Below are 13,867 nucleotides of genomic sequence, written 5' to 3' on the forward strand. Positions count from 1 at the left end.
TGGGCAAGTGCCTGCAAGGGCGATGGCACAGCCTCTCACAGCCTGGCACAGCATCACTTCCGTACTCAGGGGCGCACAACGCGCTGCACAGCCATCAAGTACACCGCGGAGCTTGCTGACTAATACTGTATAGCTCCAAGCCACCGAAGCGAGTGCGAGTAGCTGCCATTAGTGGCGTTTAGAGCTCATCGTCCTCAAGATTCGCGATGGCCCCCTCAACTACGTGCGTGCGTCCCTTGTATCGTCTAAACCCTGCATCTGACTGCTACGTTACTACATAGCGTTCCCTCCGTCACGGTGCGTTGATTTTGGAGTACACACTGACCAGATCTCATCAAACGTTGTCCAGGACATTGAAGTCCCGGAGACGCTCCTCAAAAAACGCAAGCAAACTGAGAAGGCTCGGGAAGAGCGTCTTTCTGCTGCAACTGCTGCACGCAAGGTGAGAAGACTGTTTTTATGCACCACCTTTCACTTGCGCGTTACTGTGATGCATACCTTCATGAATGGCTAGTCATACAATGTTGCCTTCAATTAACCATCTTTCGGGACTGAAACTTTCCTCATCCTTGCTCTCCCTTGACTCTCATCGATGACATACTGACTGACGATTAGGCTGCCAAAGCGCGCCGGGGGGTAATCTTCAAGCGCGCGGAGAGCTATGTGAAGGAATATCTCTCCAAGGAGAAGGAGGAGATTCGGCTGAAGCGGGCGGCACGCTCCACAGGTGACTTCTATGTCCCTGCTGAGCCAAAAGTTTACTTTGTCATCCGTATTCGTGGGTTCGTATGAAATATCCTCGTGGAAATTCGCCAATTGACATATACTATTCAGTATCAACGAGATAGCCCCCAAACCCCGCAAAATCCTCCAGCTTCTTCGTCTCCTTCAGATTAACAATGGTGTGTTTGTCAAGGTGACCAAGGCCACTCAGCAAATGCTCCGTCTTGTTGAGCCATATGTTACGTATGGGTACGTGTTGTTTATTGGTTAAATGACTCGCCTTCGATTGGTTTCCCTTCCATAGTGAACCTAACATCAAGTCCATCCGTGAACTCATCTACAAGCGTGGTTATGGCAAAGTCAACAAACAGCGCATCCCTTTGACCAACAACAGCATCATAGAGGAGACCCTCGGAAAATACGATATTTTGTCAGTGGAAGATCTCGTTCACGAGATTGCCATTACTGGCCCCAACTTCAAGCAGGTGCGCATCGATTTATTCTTCATCCGCCTGTTGGCACTAATGCTTATATGTAGGCATCGAACTTCTTGTGGCCGTTTAAACTCTCCAACCCCACTGGCGGCTGGAGAACGCGGAAGTTCAAACACTTCGTTCAGGGAGGCGACTTCGGCGACCGCGAGACAAACATCAACAAGCTCATCCGGCAAATGAACTGATGCGTCTCTGTTGGCTGTCTGGACGGGGGGATGATCGGGTGCATGGGGAGGGATGCCAGCTTGTAATGCCATATGTCGATATGCTTTGCCAGAAGAGTAACATCTTAACGTCATGTCATATGGTCCTATGAAATGGGGATTCGTTTGTAAAACTCTCCTAAGCTCAAGGCAGCGTACTTGGTGTCATTGAGTCCTGATACTAAGTACTTATATATCCAATTGCGAAGGGCATGATTTTCGGGGGAATGCGTGACCTTTAAAATTGTACTATTAGCATGAGGCTTGGTCATCCCAAATCGCCACCATTACAATGTCAAGAGATGAATTATCTGAATCCCGTCGAGTAAACGAGATATTGCGAAACCTCAGGTTCGTTGCAATGTAATCATACATCCAACACCTCCCATTGATTAATGTATCAGAGGAGAACAGTACCGTCATCATCGCAACATAAATCGTGCACGAACGGACATTCTTCCGTCCTCACTCACACACAATACCCCATCTCTCCCGACGAATCTCGTTTACTCTGTATCTCAAGGTACTGAACGGCCAGATCGACTTGCAGGACCTGACCCTCCGAGGAGTTGGGCGACAAACCCTCTGCAGACCAATGTGGAAGATCGAATCAAACCTGGTAGCTCAGGCCACGGGGAACAGAACTCAGCCGAGTTCCGGGCAGATGCTCTATCTCTAGTCATACCGGGCTCAACGTCACTCGTTAATGGCGCCTTGATATTGCCTCTTACTACGTATTGCCTCGACGCCATCCTCCGGACGTGTAGCCAGCGCGACATGGCGCAAATAGCGGAATACATTCCAGCTCATCTACGGCGATATCTAGTTCGTCTAGCAGCTATACGATCGCCACTATCCGATATGGTACTAAATGCTTTGCGCGACGAGGGGGAGTACGTTGATGGTGAGTGCGTCATTGTCGGTCCGCACGGTGTCTTGCAAGTCCCTCAAGACGACCACCCGAGAATCGATCGAAACCTAGGCAAAATGCCTTTACAACATCATGGTGCTCGGGGAGATTCCTGGGAATCGAGCCTCGAAGCCCCGGGCCCGACTGCGCCACATACGTTTGCTATCATTTCATTGCCGTTGACCACGAGCAAATTTTTGTCTCTCCCGCCCACAATAACTCGACTAGCGCTTATCGATGTCTCGACCTCTCTCCCCATACGCCGGCTTCATCTGATATGCCCATTGCTCGCTGTGCTCGATCTATCTTACAACGTCTGGTTGAGCACACCGGAAGCTGGATCACGATTGGTTAAAGAGGTTGACTGGAGCAAACTACGCAATTTAGAGATTCTTGGTTTGCGGGACTGCTATATCGCTCCTGATTTACGTGCTGTAATCAACAGAGGATCGTGGCGCGATGTGCAAATTGTCGTATAACATACCACCCAGAAGAACTTGCCCTTTGAACGTGGAGCGTCATTCAAGCTCAAGAGTGGAGGTGCGCAAGAAATTGTAATGGGAATAAGACACTGCGACCGAATATTACACCCAAGACAATGCATGAAGCACATGAGACGCCAGATGAATAGTATCTTAAAGGACAATATACAGCAGAAAGGTATGTAGGTTTTTGCCATCGTTGGAATGCAATACTAAATACGTGCGATAATATCAAACTACACCTTAGAATCTAGGAAACTTCGTTGATCAAAAGCCCTCAGATACTGTGAAAATATGATCAGACACACTCCAAGACTTATGCAGGAAGCTTGCCTCCGAAATGTCCCTATCGCTGCCACTTGATCCCGAACTCGTGACTGCGGCTAAAGTTGCACCAGAAATACCTGGTGGTCTGTTGCTCTTGGACGGGACTTTGACATGAAGGTGTTGTAATGAGGCAAATATGGCGCTGTTATATCGAGCAGCAAGCTCCAGGAGGGATACTGCGGGAAGATCACAGCGATCTGTACAAAGAATCAAGTCAAACATAGACACGGGTGCGATGTTGGAGAATACCGACAGAGAATAGCGCTATTGATCTGATCAGCCACTTTGTCACGACGCTCCTGGGAAAGGTATTTGGACACTGGGCTCTCTTCTGGAACCGGGTATACAAGCAAGCTGCTGACATTCTCGAGTTCTTCCATAAACAATTTTCTATCACCTGGCTTTGTAAGCGATACAACGCTGCGGTGCATCTTCTGGGCTCGAGCTAGTAGTTGCGCTGCACTTTCGTCATCCGCTGATGCGCTGGAGGGTCCAGGGACGGGTGGCTCAGCATTCTCATACATGGATGACGAATGGTAGGGCAGAGACTTTGTGCGGCAGCCTTCAATGAAGGCTTGTATCTTCAAATTCAGGGAAAGATGCGCGGGCTCCACTGTCGTAGATGAGATGTAATCCACCTTGTGAGAAGAACTGGAAGCGTCGCCCTGCTTATGTGGTGGGATTTCCGAAAGGACGGAAGGGAAGTGTTGGTTTAGTAGCTCTGTTGCCTCATCTATCCTACCTGAGAGGATCTTCAGACGTATGCCTAAGGCGTGAGATGACTGAGAGTGTATAACATGTAAAGCTGGGCGCACGTACGGTTACGGAGATGTATTTTGCTCATTCGTTCCTCCGTCAAGATCTTAGCGACATAATCCCCCGCATCGCCTTCGGAAGGCATGATCTCGTCACCATCAGCGTCCAGATGGTGCACGGAGCTTTCCTTCGCAAAAGTCTGGGCGGCTTTTGTGTATGAACTGTGACAGAGATAGTCCAACACCAAAGCCCGCTAACAAGATCACGGCGGAAGAATAGGTACAGTACTTGCACATCGCTCAACTGAGGCTCACCAGATGATCGGGACGCGGGTCGTCGAAGGAGGAGTTCGTGCCAGCCGTTTCAGAATGCTGCGTAGCCCCAGTGTACGGAGGCATTTGTTGATGAGAGTGACAGTCAAGGGTGGTCTCAGCTTAACGTACATGATTGGCCATGACCATGGCGGATCCCCGTTGAAATGCTCACGTGCGGGTCAACACAACCTGATCCGACTGTGATCAGAGAATCAAAGATCTTGTTGCTCAATCTGCTGTTCAAAGTTCACTACGTAGAGGCAGCTCATTTCAGGTCGTAGTAGAATCCAAGTAATTATAGTGACAAAGATATAAAGTATCATGCCGTTATACCTCGATGTTTGCCTGATGACCAGAAGTCCTGCTTCTTGTTGGACGGTTCTCTTCTATTTGGGAGTTTGCAAGAGCATCCCCTGACAATAGTCCAGATTCCTCCTCTGATATCGTTCGATGCCGTGCGGAGTTACTACGCCCTCGTTGACGTGGTTTACGCACGCGATAAACGGCGAACTGAGAAACGATTGTGACGTCGAACACAAAAGTGCCCCCACTGCCTAGCAAGTAACTAGTATGATCGTGAGCTTCGTTAGTGAAAGTGACATAACATGAAACTCACGGGATGCTCTCTTTGAAGAAATCCGTGGATATTGGTGGAGGCGCATGCGCTGGGGGTGATGAGAGGAGGGAACATACGTAAAAGAAGTTGCCCAAGAAAGCAAACACAAAAAGGTATAATGAGAGTCCTTTAACTGATTTTCTGACATACTGTGCACATTTCGTCACTATAACGCAAGCAAGCATCAGAATACCACCTACGTTTTTCCATATTTGTGGTAATCTTGAGGTCAGGTATAATGTAGTACACAGCCAGGCGAAGAAACGCCCGACAATACGCTCCGTTGAGGGAGGGTTCTCCTCGATATCCAGCCGCACATGATCCTCTGCATCTGGTACCGCGGGAAGCTCAACTATCACGGAGCTATTTTCCAAAGCCCAAGTTTCAAGTATGTTGACTTCTTCGCCTCCACTACGACGTGTAGGCGTACTTTTGTCAACTTCGGTAGATAGGCCCCTTCCAAGGACCCGGCTGCGTAGAGAAATGGCCCCATCATTACGTGTCACCGTGCCAAAGCTGAAGAGGGCCCAAACCCCAAGGAAGACCATGGCAGCGCCTCGTCGACTGGCTCTAGAGCTCGTTCTCCGAGAACTTGAGGGCTGTCTGCTGGAAGGCTCAATATCGTCGTACGTGTCCCCCTCCCCGTCGATGTCTCGCTGCAGTGCACGTCCGCGCGTCCCTGTCGGCGAGACGGAAGGCAGTTCACGACTTGATGTGATCCGAAGGGAAGGTGGAAGCACAGGAGATAACTGCCGATGCGTTGAGCCGCCATGCACATCCAAACGCTCTTGGCTCCAGGACACCCGTTTTCTTCCGCTACCGTGTCCATTATCCGAATGAAAGCTATCAGATACGGCGGAGAACACGGCATCGTCTACTTCATCAACACGTTCTGATGGTATCGTTGACTTGGGGATCGATTCGTGTCCAGTTAAGTCGCGCTCTTGATGCTTGCGTGCATGCCTTGCTTCTACTTCAGCGTCATGCTGAGCCGCGAGAGCAGCTGATGCAGCAACGTTACTGGCAACTGCCGACAGAGTGCGGTAGTGGGAAGTATTCCTTTCGAATGATAATGCTCGCCTGGAGACAGTTCGTGAACGTGACGAGACACTGACTCGTGAGGTCGTTAAAGTCCCTCCACCGTAATAGAAATATTGAATGAGTAGCGAGAAGTCGACTAAGCAAAAGTATGTTGCGAGCCATGTCTATGTAAAGTAAGTTGATGGTCACGACTGGACTGATCAATGTACTAACCTGGAACGGGAGTTGGTGGGTAAGGATGCATCCGATCAGGTTGGAAAGATCGCCTATTGGAATCGTAAATATGAGCCCTGGAGCTTGAAGTAAGGCGACCAGTGATAGACTGACCAAGGAGCCAGTTGAAGAGGAAAGGGAGCGATAGGCCTTCACAAGACTTCCTCTGGAAGTTCTCCACCACTTGGCTACCGAAGGGAAAAGTGAGTCCGACATGATGGATTCGGAGGAGACAGGACAAACGGAAACTGTGCGCCGAGCCAACAAGCTATAGAAGTGAAACCAAGAAGCTCGCTAAACGAATAGGTTGACATGGATGAAATGAGGGAGCCTCAGAAGAGGATTGGGGCGGGTAAGTGGCTGGTAGCTTATCGAGCGAGTGCAGCACGAAAGCACCACTCAGTAGAGCGAGATAACAAGTGAGCCGGCAAGTCGATGACAATTACAAGGAATGTCACCAAGTCCAGTAGTGGTACCACTGGATCTGGTGGGCTGTGGTAATGAAGGTAAGGACGAGTGCAAACAACTCAAGCTCAAGTCTCTCCCCGCAACGCCGCACTATTCGGCTAGCCGGTACTTGACCCGATTAATTGTTAGGACCCTCCGGAACCTTTCCGGGGGCTCCGTCCTAACACGATTGGCAGATAAGGTGAGACAGCAAGCAACAGCAAGTACAACTTATAAGTTACTGGCATTGGCAAGCTTTATTAATTTATTCTTGTACGCGCTTAGGTTATTTGTTTGGTCAACAAGGCACTTTGAGTTCTGTGATCTTCAAAATCACCTGTCGAAAACACAACCTATATCTGTCTAGTCTCCCCCTATATCAGAAGACAGTCGTTCTTGATATCAATCTACCTCATAGTACTTCATGACTATAAACTCTTGTTTTCGAAATAGCTATGTAAGCCTAACCTACCCTAGCCCACAAAGGTCCGCAAACTATTGTTCAGCTACCAGCGTCACCGTGGCGTCATTCACAACCAGCCCCTGCAGTTCTGAGAACCACACAAGCACGCTTGTACTTGAGACATATTTCTCTTCTCCACATCACCACTAGATGACCCCAAGTAGTCAATGGTCAGCTCGGTTCCTGCAGGAATGACATCCTTCGCAGCAAATGCCAGGTATGGAACATTAAGCTGGTACCGCCTCAGCCATATGCTGAATTCATAACTACAGTTCTTCGCTCTCACCTCAGGTATAGTGTCATAAACTACTGAGTATACCACGAGATTTGGGTCACATGAATGGCTTGTAGAAATGGAGCCTTGTCAGGCTCAGTGTCGCATCAACTCGGCGAGGAAACTCACTTGATAAACCGTGTCCAGTTCCCTGTGTTAGACGCAGCGCGATTACAGATGGTTGCGATGGAAGGTCCTGTGAACTCACCATGATTGTAACTGTCGACAGAGAAACGCCCATCAACTGACACATCGCCCCCATCATCATCTTCTTTGCCATCCAGATCGAAGACATAGTCTAAATGATTAGCGTCCAAACTGGCAACATCTCCTCGTCGTCTAAGGGCATTCAGGACCCTTCATAGCGCACAGTACAAGGAAAGCATGGCTCACATGACTTTGCTGGCGTGCGAAGCCAACTGTTAGAAAGGTTATGACAACCCAACTGTACTCACCCTGTATATATGCCAAGAACTTTTCCTACCTCGAGATCATGAGTTGCTCGCGCCGCCCATCCACGCTGCAAGGTCTTGAAGATCTCAATCCCTACATCTCGTGGTTTCTGGGCAACGCGGTTGCTACAAGCGATCTCACATCTGCAGCACTTCATCATAAAAAATCAGTTAGCGTCAAGGATGACGAAGGAGAACATGACAGTAAGACCTTGTTGCATTCCAGGACTTCCACACCTCCTGGCACATGGAACAAGAATAAGCCCTGAATACGAGCTATCAACATCGGAAGAAGTGTTGAAGAATTGAAGTCCTACATCATCAGAATATGCACTGATCTTCTGACCATGGTCATCCTTAAGCTCGGATGGAACTTGACAATCGCACTTTGAGGGGTCATGGCAGATTGTACAATCACACGCTGTGAATAATGCATCATCAACACTCATATGAGGATCCAGGTCTGGTTCCCTGCAAACGAGCCAGATGAGAAGAGGCAGGCATTATGGTTGGGAGGGCAGCTGGTCACGACTTACCAACAATAATTATTTTCCAAATATTCGAAGGTCTCTGAACCTGGGGGCACTTCCTCATCATCAATTTCGTTTACAATGAGCACAGGCGCAGGAGCTTTTTCTATGGCTTTCTTCCACCGATATTTTTCTGTAGCTTTATTCCACATTTCCTGCACTACCTGACGTCTTGGCCAGAGGTGAGGTCATGTACAGTGACAAAAAGACAATAATGAAACATACCGGCTTTTCGGGGAGGAAGTCAATCCAGGCGATACAGCAGGTATGGAACTACTATTGCTGGGGCTGTGTACAGATGACTCGCGGCAAGGAGTTGAGCTAGACTCATGGTGAGATGCAGCTAGGTCATCTTTTGATCGAGGTTTGTGGCTAGAAGACTGTCTGGCAGGCGATGAATATGGGCGAGAGCGAGGGCGAAGCGCCCGATTTTCCATCTTTAGGGGTAGTTGCTGAGCCAGTTCAACTTCCTCATCCCACCCTGCTGCACTGCGTTCACTGGGAGATGTTGGCACTTTACTCATCCTTTCATCGAAGGCATGAGCACGCAGCTCGGTTCGCCAAAGATGAACCGACAGAGTGTCAGGCAACGGTATAGCTGAGTCCACTTTTGCGAGATCCTTCCTCATTTGCTTCTGCTTCCTGTCCCACGTCTGTACGAGATCCTCTCGGCCAGGAATTGATGACATCCAAGTAGTGTTGGTTCCGTCAGGACGACTCCATCCACCTCCCCATTGCACCTGGCAACACTGTGAGCATGGTGAGAGATTGAGGTGGGTTGGACCTACTTCATATCTTTGAAACAGTCAGCATCGGCGGGACACGCCATGCTGTAGCTTGTGCTCACCTCTTGGTTCCATCCAAGTCAACTTCCTCTGCAACGATCCCTTCGACCAACCATTCTCCATCTTCGTTGGCACCTTCATCGCTCCAAGACTCCTCCGGAGTTGCAGCACGCTCCAGTGATTTATCAGTCATTGGCTGAGCAAAGCTTTGTTCCAGGCAAGATCAAGGTCGGTATGAGCAGCCGCTCAGGGGTACAACAGGGGGAATAACAGAATGCGAAGGGGAAGACCCAAAATGGACTTACGAGACGCGATATCGTGACCGCGTGACTTTGATTTCTCAGCGCGACGCGTGACGCGTCGTTGACGCGCTTGCATTTCAATTAAGCCCTCTTTGCCTCCTCTTTGTGCCTTTCTCTCGCTGACTGACGGTTCCATTTCCACACAACCAGTTTATGCTTCGCCGCACACCCACCACATCAGATGGTAAAGCCGTCGACAGACTCCAGGAGAGTGCACGAGTCAATAAACCGTTCAAGCCACCAACCCTGGTCACCGCTCGCGACCAGCCAACAAGGAAGCGAAAACGCGTCTCATACAAAGGTGCCCAGGCAGAAGAGAATGACTCGGACTCAGACTCAGGGCGTACGTCAAAACGTAAGAAAACGGACAAGGATGGCACCTGGACAGAAGAAGAAATTCGCGCAGCCATCAAGACCTATCCCGTTTACAAGCCTAAACCACTTGATACATCGCGCAGATTTTCAATGCCTTCAATGAGAAATTCCAGCGGTGTCGAAGTGCTACTCACTCCTAGCAACATCTCCTTGGGTATTCGTCCTCAGGCCAAGCTTATACCTCGACCGTTGCATAATCCCATGCAAGACCATGCTATCGTTTTGTATGATCCCACCATAGACGATCGCGAAACCGATGAGGATCGACAAGAGCGTATCAAAGAAGAGGCAAGAGCGAAGGCAGAACAAGAAAATCAGATGAAAGCGGCTGGCCTTTACAATCCGCACAAGAGCTTGAGAGCGATACTTGGTGAGGATAAGCCCAGGGAAACGGTCCCCAAGGTCCCCGTGGTAATCGATCCTATCCTGTCCAAGGTCCTTCGTCCGCATCAGGTGGAGGGCGTGAAAGTATGCATTAGTTTCAATTCTATCGGCGTTTCTCACTCGGGGTTGCCAGTTCTTATACAAATGCACTACTGGCATGGTGGTCGAGAACCAATACGGTTGCATCATGGCGGATGAAATGGGACTGGGGAAAACTCTGCAATGTATAGCTCTCTTGTGGACTCTTGTTAAGCAGTCACCCCGTCCTGGAAAACCGACCATCGAGAAATGTATCATCGCTTGCCCTTCCAGTTTAGTCAAGAATTGGGCCAACGAACTCTGTGAATAACTTTCACTCCGTATATGCATGGGCGCTAATGGCGCACCGCTAGCTAAGTGGCTGGGCAAAGATACGATCTCAGCATTAGCGGTTGACGGTAAAGGTGGGAAGGGTGAGCTTTTAGAAAAAGTTGCGCGTTGGGTTGCTGCTAGTGGCCGCAATGTTACACAACCCGGTGGGTGGCTGGCCGCTCTTTGTGCATGGATAACTACTAACTGGTCCTTTCAGTAATGATTGTATCGTATGAAACTCTCCGCACCCTCACGGCACACCTCGCAAGTTGTAGCATTGGCTTGTTGCTATGTGACGAAGGACATAGATTGAAGAACTCGGGTCAGCTCCATCTTTGCGCTTTGGCACACTAATCTCACGCAGTGTCGTCTAGAGTCGCTTACTTTTCAAGCTCTTAACTCGCTCGACGTGAGGCGGCGAGTGATCCTGACTGGAACGCCTATTCAAGTGCGGTTTATATCCTGATTACAACACTGTCTTAACCCTGAACTTGCAGAATGACCTCTCTGAGTATTTTTCTTTACTGAATTTCGCAAACCCCAACTTTCTTGGAAGCAAAGTCGATTTCAGGAAAAACTTTGAGAATGCTATCATTCGAGGGCGAGACGCCAATGCAAGCGATGCCTTTCAGGCTGAATGCGAGAAAAAGCTTAAAGAACTTGGAAATCTCGTCACCAAGTTCATTATTCGCAGAACGAATGACCTCTTATCCAAGTATTGTAGGTTAAATGTTCATCTCTATCGATATATGGCTGACCGTTTTTAGTGCCCGTCAAGTACGAGCACGTCGTATTCTGCGGCCTTTCGGAATTCCAGCTATCGCTGTATCGCCTCTTCATTTCGTCTCCGGAAATCAAGGCCCTTCTTCGTGGCACCGAGTCTCAGCCATTGAAAGCGATCAACATGTTGAAGAAGCTTTGCAATCATCCACAACTACTCAACTTGCCTGATGATCTGCGTGGTTCTGACCATCTTATTCCTGACGATTTCTCCGGTTCCAATTCGTCTGGACGAGGCAAAACTCAAAACTTAAGATGTGATTGGGGCGGGAAATTCATTGTCCTCGAGAGGTAGTCATACAATCTATCGCCGATGTGAATAACTGCATTAACTTGGCTACGCAGGTTCTTGCACCAGATGCGTACGACAACCAACGACAAAATCGTGCTCATAAGCAATTACACTCAGACTCTGGATCTATTTGAGAAACTCTGTAGAAGTAAAAAGTAAGTCACACCATCCGTTGATGAATGAGGTAGGCTTAATGAAGCCGACATAGATACGGCTATTTCCGCCTCGATGGTACAATGTCCATTACCAAGCGACAAAAACTTGTCGACCAATTCAACAATCCTGAAGGGAAAGAGTTCATCTTCTTATTGAGCAGCAAAGCAGGAGGGTGTGGCATCAACCTGATTGGCGCCAATCGTCTGATCTTGTTTGACCCTGGTGAATGCATGCTCCGACCTGAGAGTCTGTGCATAGCTAATACCACCCATAGATTGGAACCCTGCCGCTGATCAACAGGCTCTCGCCCGTGTCTGGCGTGACGGCCAGAAGAAAGAATGTGAGTGCAACTCTACCCCAAGACGGTCGCAGAAGCTCATCTACTTGCAGGTTTCGTATACCGTTTCATCTCGACGGGGACGATAGAAGAGAAAATCTTCCAACGTCAAGCTTCTAAGCAAGCGCTCTCCTCTGCTGTTGTCGACGAAAAGGAAGATGCAGAGCGTCACTTTTCTCTAGAAGCGCTGCGTCAACTTTTCTTGTTCAAAGAGAACACCTTGAGTGAGACTCATGAGACATTCAAATGCAAACGATGCAAGGATGGGCGTCAGGTTCTGAAGTCGCCTGCGCTGCTGTACGGTGATGCCAGCACGTAAGACTGTATCATTTCACTATCAAGATACGACTGACTTGCCTGCCGTTAGATGGAATCATTTCACTAACAAGGAGTTGGAGAACATCCATGACGATCTTTTGCGTGCCGAAACAGGATTGCCAGATATCTCATTCGTGTTCCAATACATCAGCCACTGAACGACGTAAGTCCGTCTACTACTAAGCGTGCCATTGATTAATGAAAACGTACATAAGGACGCAGCACTTTCTACTACACAAATCACGTCACTATCTCATTCCAGCTGCCCCATGGGCCTCCAACTTTCCTCACAAGTACCTTCTCGCCACCGTCACCAAAATATGCCGCTCCGAACCAGCTCGTCATGTCCTCTTCACTGAAGGGGCCAAATACCTGCTCTGTTTGGCTGGGGACGTTCCACTTGTACTCATATTTAACATCGGCGGAGGGAGGCATCCAATCTGGCGATACTTGGCCACTCGCACGAACGGACCGCACCAATTCTTCATATGTCTTGGAGTAGATATCTGCGTCGCCAAGAGACATAGCAGTGGAAGCCAAGTGGGTGATATGATCGATATCTGTAGTTACTTGAGGCTGTTTCCCTATGGCAAGTGTCGATTCTGCACCATTGCTATTAGCTTTTGGCTGCTTCCTACGCGAGTATGACAGTCAGTCACCCTTAGTATAGGGGCTAATGAGTGCAGACATACTTCAGCTTCTTCGCCTGGTTTCCGAGACGCTGGAGAGCCTCGAGCACAGTTTCGCCTTTCTTGAGCAGCTTGAGGAGCTGCATCTCGAGATTAAGCTTCCCTCCGCTCTGTTCGAACTCCCTCTCCTCAGTTTTAATCTTCTCTCGCTGCTGACGCTCTTGCTGTCGTTTGCGTCGACGGGCCATTTTCATCTCCTTTTCGTCGACGCCATCCATCCACCGGTCATGCATAGCATGAGGATCGTATGTTCGGACATAAGTTCCATCAGACGAGAACTTGCCCTCCTCCATCTCTTCACGCATGTTGAACGAGGATAGCTCGTACCCCATACCAGTCTTCTGCCTCCTCTCGGCGTCATCCTCGTCTTCGGGCTCCTCATCGCCCTGAGAGTCGCTTTCATCCTCTTCATCGTTGAACTCCTGACCCTCGATGTCCCCCAGCCTCAGAAACTCTTCCTTCTTCTTTCCTCCCGTCGCGTCCTCCTTTTTCTCACCCATCGCAAACATATCATCCTCGGCATCCTCTTCATCAGCCGCCTTTCGTCGGCTCAGTACAACACCTTCTCCGTCATCGCTAGAGTCTGAGTCGTATCCCTCGTTCTTGACGCGTCCTTTCCGTTTATTGGGGTCTTCAAGGGATGAGTCGACCTGTTCAGCGAAGTTAACGGGATCTTCATTGGGTTCGATAAAGCGGGTCTTTTTAGATGCGTGCGAGGGACCCGCTCTCGCTGCATCTGGTGTGGAGTTTGCAGTGCGTTTTTGACCTCCCCGGTGTTCTGTCATGCTGAGTGTCTCGATGTACTCTTGGTCTTACCGATGTTTACGTGTGTTGATACTCCGACAGCCGCCAA

At 49.2% G+C, this 13,867-nt stretch overlaps 6 protein-coding genes across 6 annotated transcripts; 3 read left to right on the forward strand and 3 right to left on the reverse strand.

Annotated features, from left to right (window-relative positions):
• The first annotated feature begins 188 nt into the window (after positions 1 to 188).
• Positions 189 to 1,632, forward strand: CONPUDRAFT_141834 (60S ribosomal protein L7). Its single transcript, XM_007766512.1, has 7 exons — positions 189 to 223; positions 282 to 297; positions 350 to 442; positions 616 to 782; positions 835 to 972; positions 1,028 to 1,208; positions 1,262 to 1,632. Exons 1-7 carry the CDS (start codon positions 207 to 209, stop codon positions 1,400 to 1,402), a joined length of 753 nt encoding a protein of 250 aa, XP_007764702.1. The 5' UTR covers positions 189 to 206; the 3' UTR covers positions 1,403 to 1,632.
• An 80-nt stretch (positions 1,633 to 1,712) lies between these two features.
• Positions 1,713 to 2,821, forward strand: CONPUDRAFT_117634 (uncharacterized protein; the record flags this gene model as incomplete). Its single annotated transcript, XM_007766513.1, has 2 exons — positions 1,713 to 1,771; positions 1,825 to 2,821. The coding sequence occupies 2 exons, from the start codon at positions 1,713 to 1,715 to the stop codon at positions 2,807 to 2,809; spliced, it is 1,044 nt and encodes a 347-aa protein (XP_007764703.1). The 3' UTR covers positions 2,810 to 2,821.
• A 51-nt stretch (positions 2,822 to 2,872) lies between these two features.
• On the reverse strand, positions 2,873 to 6,422 carry CONPUDRAFT_97826 (uncharacterized protein). Its single transcript, XM_007766514.1, has 11 exons — positions 6,323 to 6,422; positions 6,194 to 6,267; positions 6,080 to 6,132; positions 5,026 to 6,030; positions 4,826 to 4,974; positions 4,543 to 4,774; positions 4,210 to 4,266; positions 3,959 to 4,148; positions 3,393 to 3,905; positions 3,146 to 3,336; positions 2,873 to 3,096 (listed from the first exon to the last, which is right to left on the reverse strand). The coding sequence occupies exons 1-11, from the start codon at positions 6,391 to 6,393 to the stop codon at positions 3,049 to 3,051; spliced, it is 2,583 nt and encodes an 860-aa protein (XP_007764704.1). The 5' UTR covers positions 6,394 to 6,422; the 3' UTR covers positions 2,873 to 3,048.
• Positions 6,423 to 6,865: 443 nt separating this feature from the next.
• Positions 6,866 to 9,284, reverse strand: CONPUDRAFT_117641 (SET domain-containing protein). Its single transcript, XM_007766515.1, has 12 exons — positions 9,093 to 9,284; positions 9,034 to 9,040; positions 8,471 to 8,985; positions 8,252 to 8,416; positions 8,033 to 8,186; positions 7,927 to 7,980; positions 7,719 to 7,867; positions 7,657 to 7,665; positions 7,472 to 7,602; positions 7,393 to 7,414; positions 7,276 to 7,333; positions 6,866 to 7,221 (listed from the first exon to the last, which is right to left on the reverse strand). The coding sequence occupies exons 1-12, from the start codon at positions 9,221 to 9,223 to the stop codon at positions 7,057 to 7,059; spliced, it is 1,560 nt and encodes a 519-aa protein (XP_007764705.1). The 5' UTR covers positions 9,224 to 9,284; the 3' UTR covers positions 6,866 to 7,056.
• A 201-nt stretch (positions 9,285 to 9,485) lies between these two features.
• On the forward strand, positions 9,486 to 12,483 carry CONPUDRAFT_87609 (DNA repair protein, SNF2 family; the record flags this gene model as incomplete). The annotated part of the gene is made up of 12 exons (XM_007766516.1): positions 9,486 to 10,175; positions 10,225 to 10,432; positions 10,484 to 10,606; positions 10,660 to 10,764; positions 10,817 to 10,890; positions 10,940 to 11,162; positions 11,210 to 11,513; positions 11,568 to 11,669; positions 11,723 to 11,892; positions 11,945 to 12,010; positions 12,061 to 12,322; positions 12,375 to 12,483. The coding sequence occupies 12 exons, from the start codon at positions 9,486 to 9,488 to the stop codon at positions 12,481 to 12,483; spliced, it is 2,436 nt and encodes an 811-aa protein (XP_007764706.1).
• On the reverse strand, positions 12,459 to 13,824 carry CONPUDRAFT_97833 (uncharacterized protein). Its single transcript, XM_007766517.1, has 2 exons — positions 13,014 to 13,824; positions 12,459 to 12,955 (listed from the first exon to the last, which is right to left on the reverse strand). Exons 1-2 carry the CDS (start codon positions 13,797 to 13,799, stop codon positions 12,566 to 12,568), a joined length of 1,176 nt encoding a protein of 391 aa, XP_007764707.1. The 5' UTR covers positions 13,800 to 13,824; the 3' UTR covers positions 12,459 to 12,565.
• Positions 13,825 to 13,867: the final 43 nt, after the last annotated feature.

The sequence above is a fragment of the Coniophora puteana genome, assembly GCF_000271625.1.
Source record: "Coniophora puteana RWD-64-598 SS2 unplaced genomic scaffold CONPUscaffold_2, whole genome shotgun sequence".
Classification (NCBI taxonomy): Eukaryota; Fungi; Basidiomycota; class Agaricomycetes; order Boletales; family Coniophoraceae; genus Coniophora; species Coniophora puteana.

Coding starts and splice junctions, on each gene's coding strand:
- CONPUDRAFT_141834 (XM_007766512.1), top strand. Junction 783..834: donor TTTGTCATCCGTATTCGTGG/GTTCGTATGAAA, acceptor TATACTATTCAG/TATCAACGAGATAGCCCCCA. Junction 973..1,027: donor GAGCCATATGTTACGTATGG/GTACGTGTTGTT, acceptor TCCCTTCCATAG/TGAACCTAACATCAAGTCCA.
- CONPUDRAFT_97826 (XM_007766514.1), bottom strand. CDS start 6,393: ATGTCAACCTATTCGTTTAGCGAGCTTCTTGGTTTCACTTCTATAGCT. Junction 6,268..6,322: donor TGGCTCGGCGCACAGTTTCC/GTTTGTCCTGTC, acceptor TCCCTTCGGTAG/CCAAGTGGTGGAGAACTTCC. Junction 6,031..6,079: donor CCCACCAACTCCCGTTCCAG/GTTAGTACATTG, acceptor TACTTTACATAG/ACATGGCTCGCAACATACTT.
- CONPUDRAFT_117641 (XM_007766515.1), bottom strand. CDS start 9,223: ATGACTGATAAATCACTGGAGCGTGCTGCAACTCCGGAGGAGTCTTGG. Junction 8,417..8,470: donor ACTTCCTCCCCGAAAAGCCG/GTATGTTTCATT, acceptor CCTCTGGCCAAG/ACGTCAGGTAGTGCAGGAAA. Junction 7,222..7,275: donor TTTATGACACTATACCTGAG/GTGAGAGCGAAG, acceptor AGGCGGTACCAG/CTTAATGTTCCATACCTGGC.
- CONPUDRAFT_97833 (XM_007766517.1), bottom strand. CDS start 13,799: ATGACAGAACACCGGGGAGGTCAAAAACGCACTGCAAACTCCACACCA. Junction 12,956..13,013: donor AGGCGAAGAAGCTGAAGTAT/GTCTGCACTCAT, acceptor TCGCGTAGGAAG/CAGCCAAAAGCTAATAGCAA.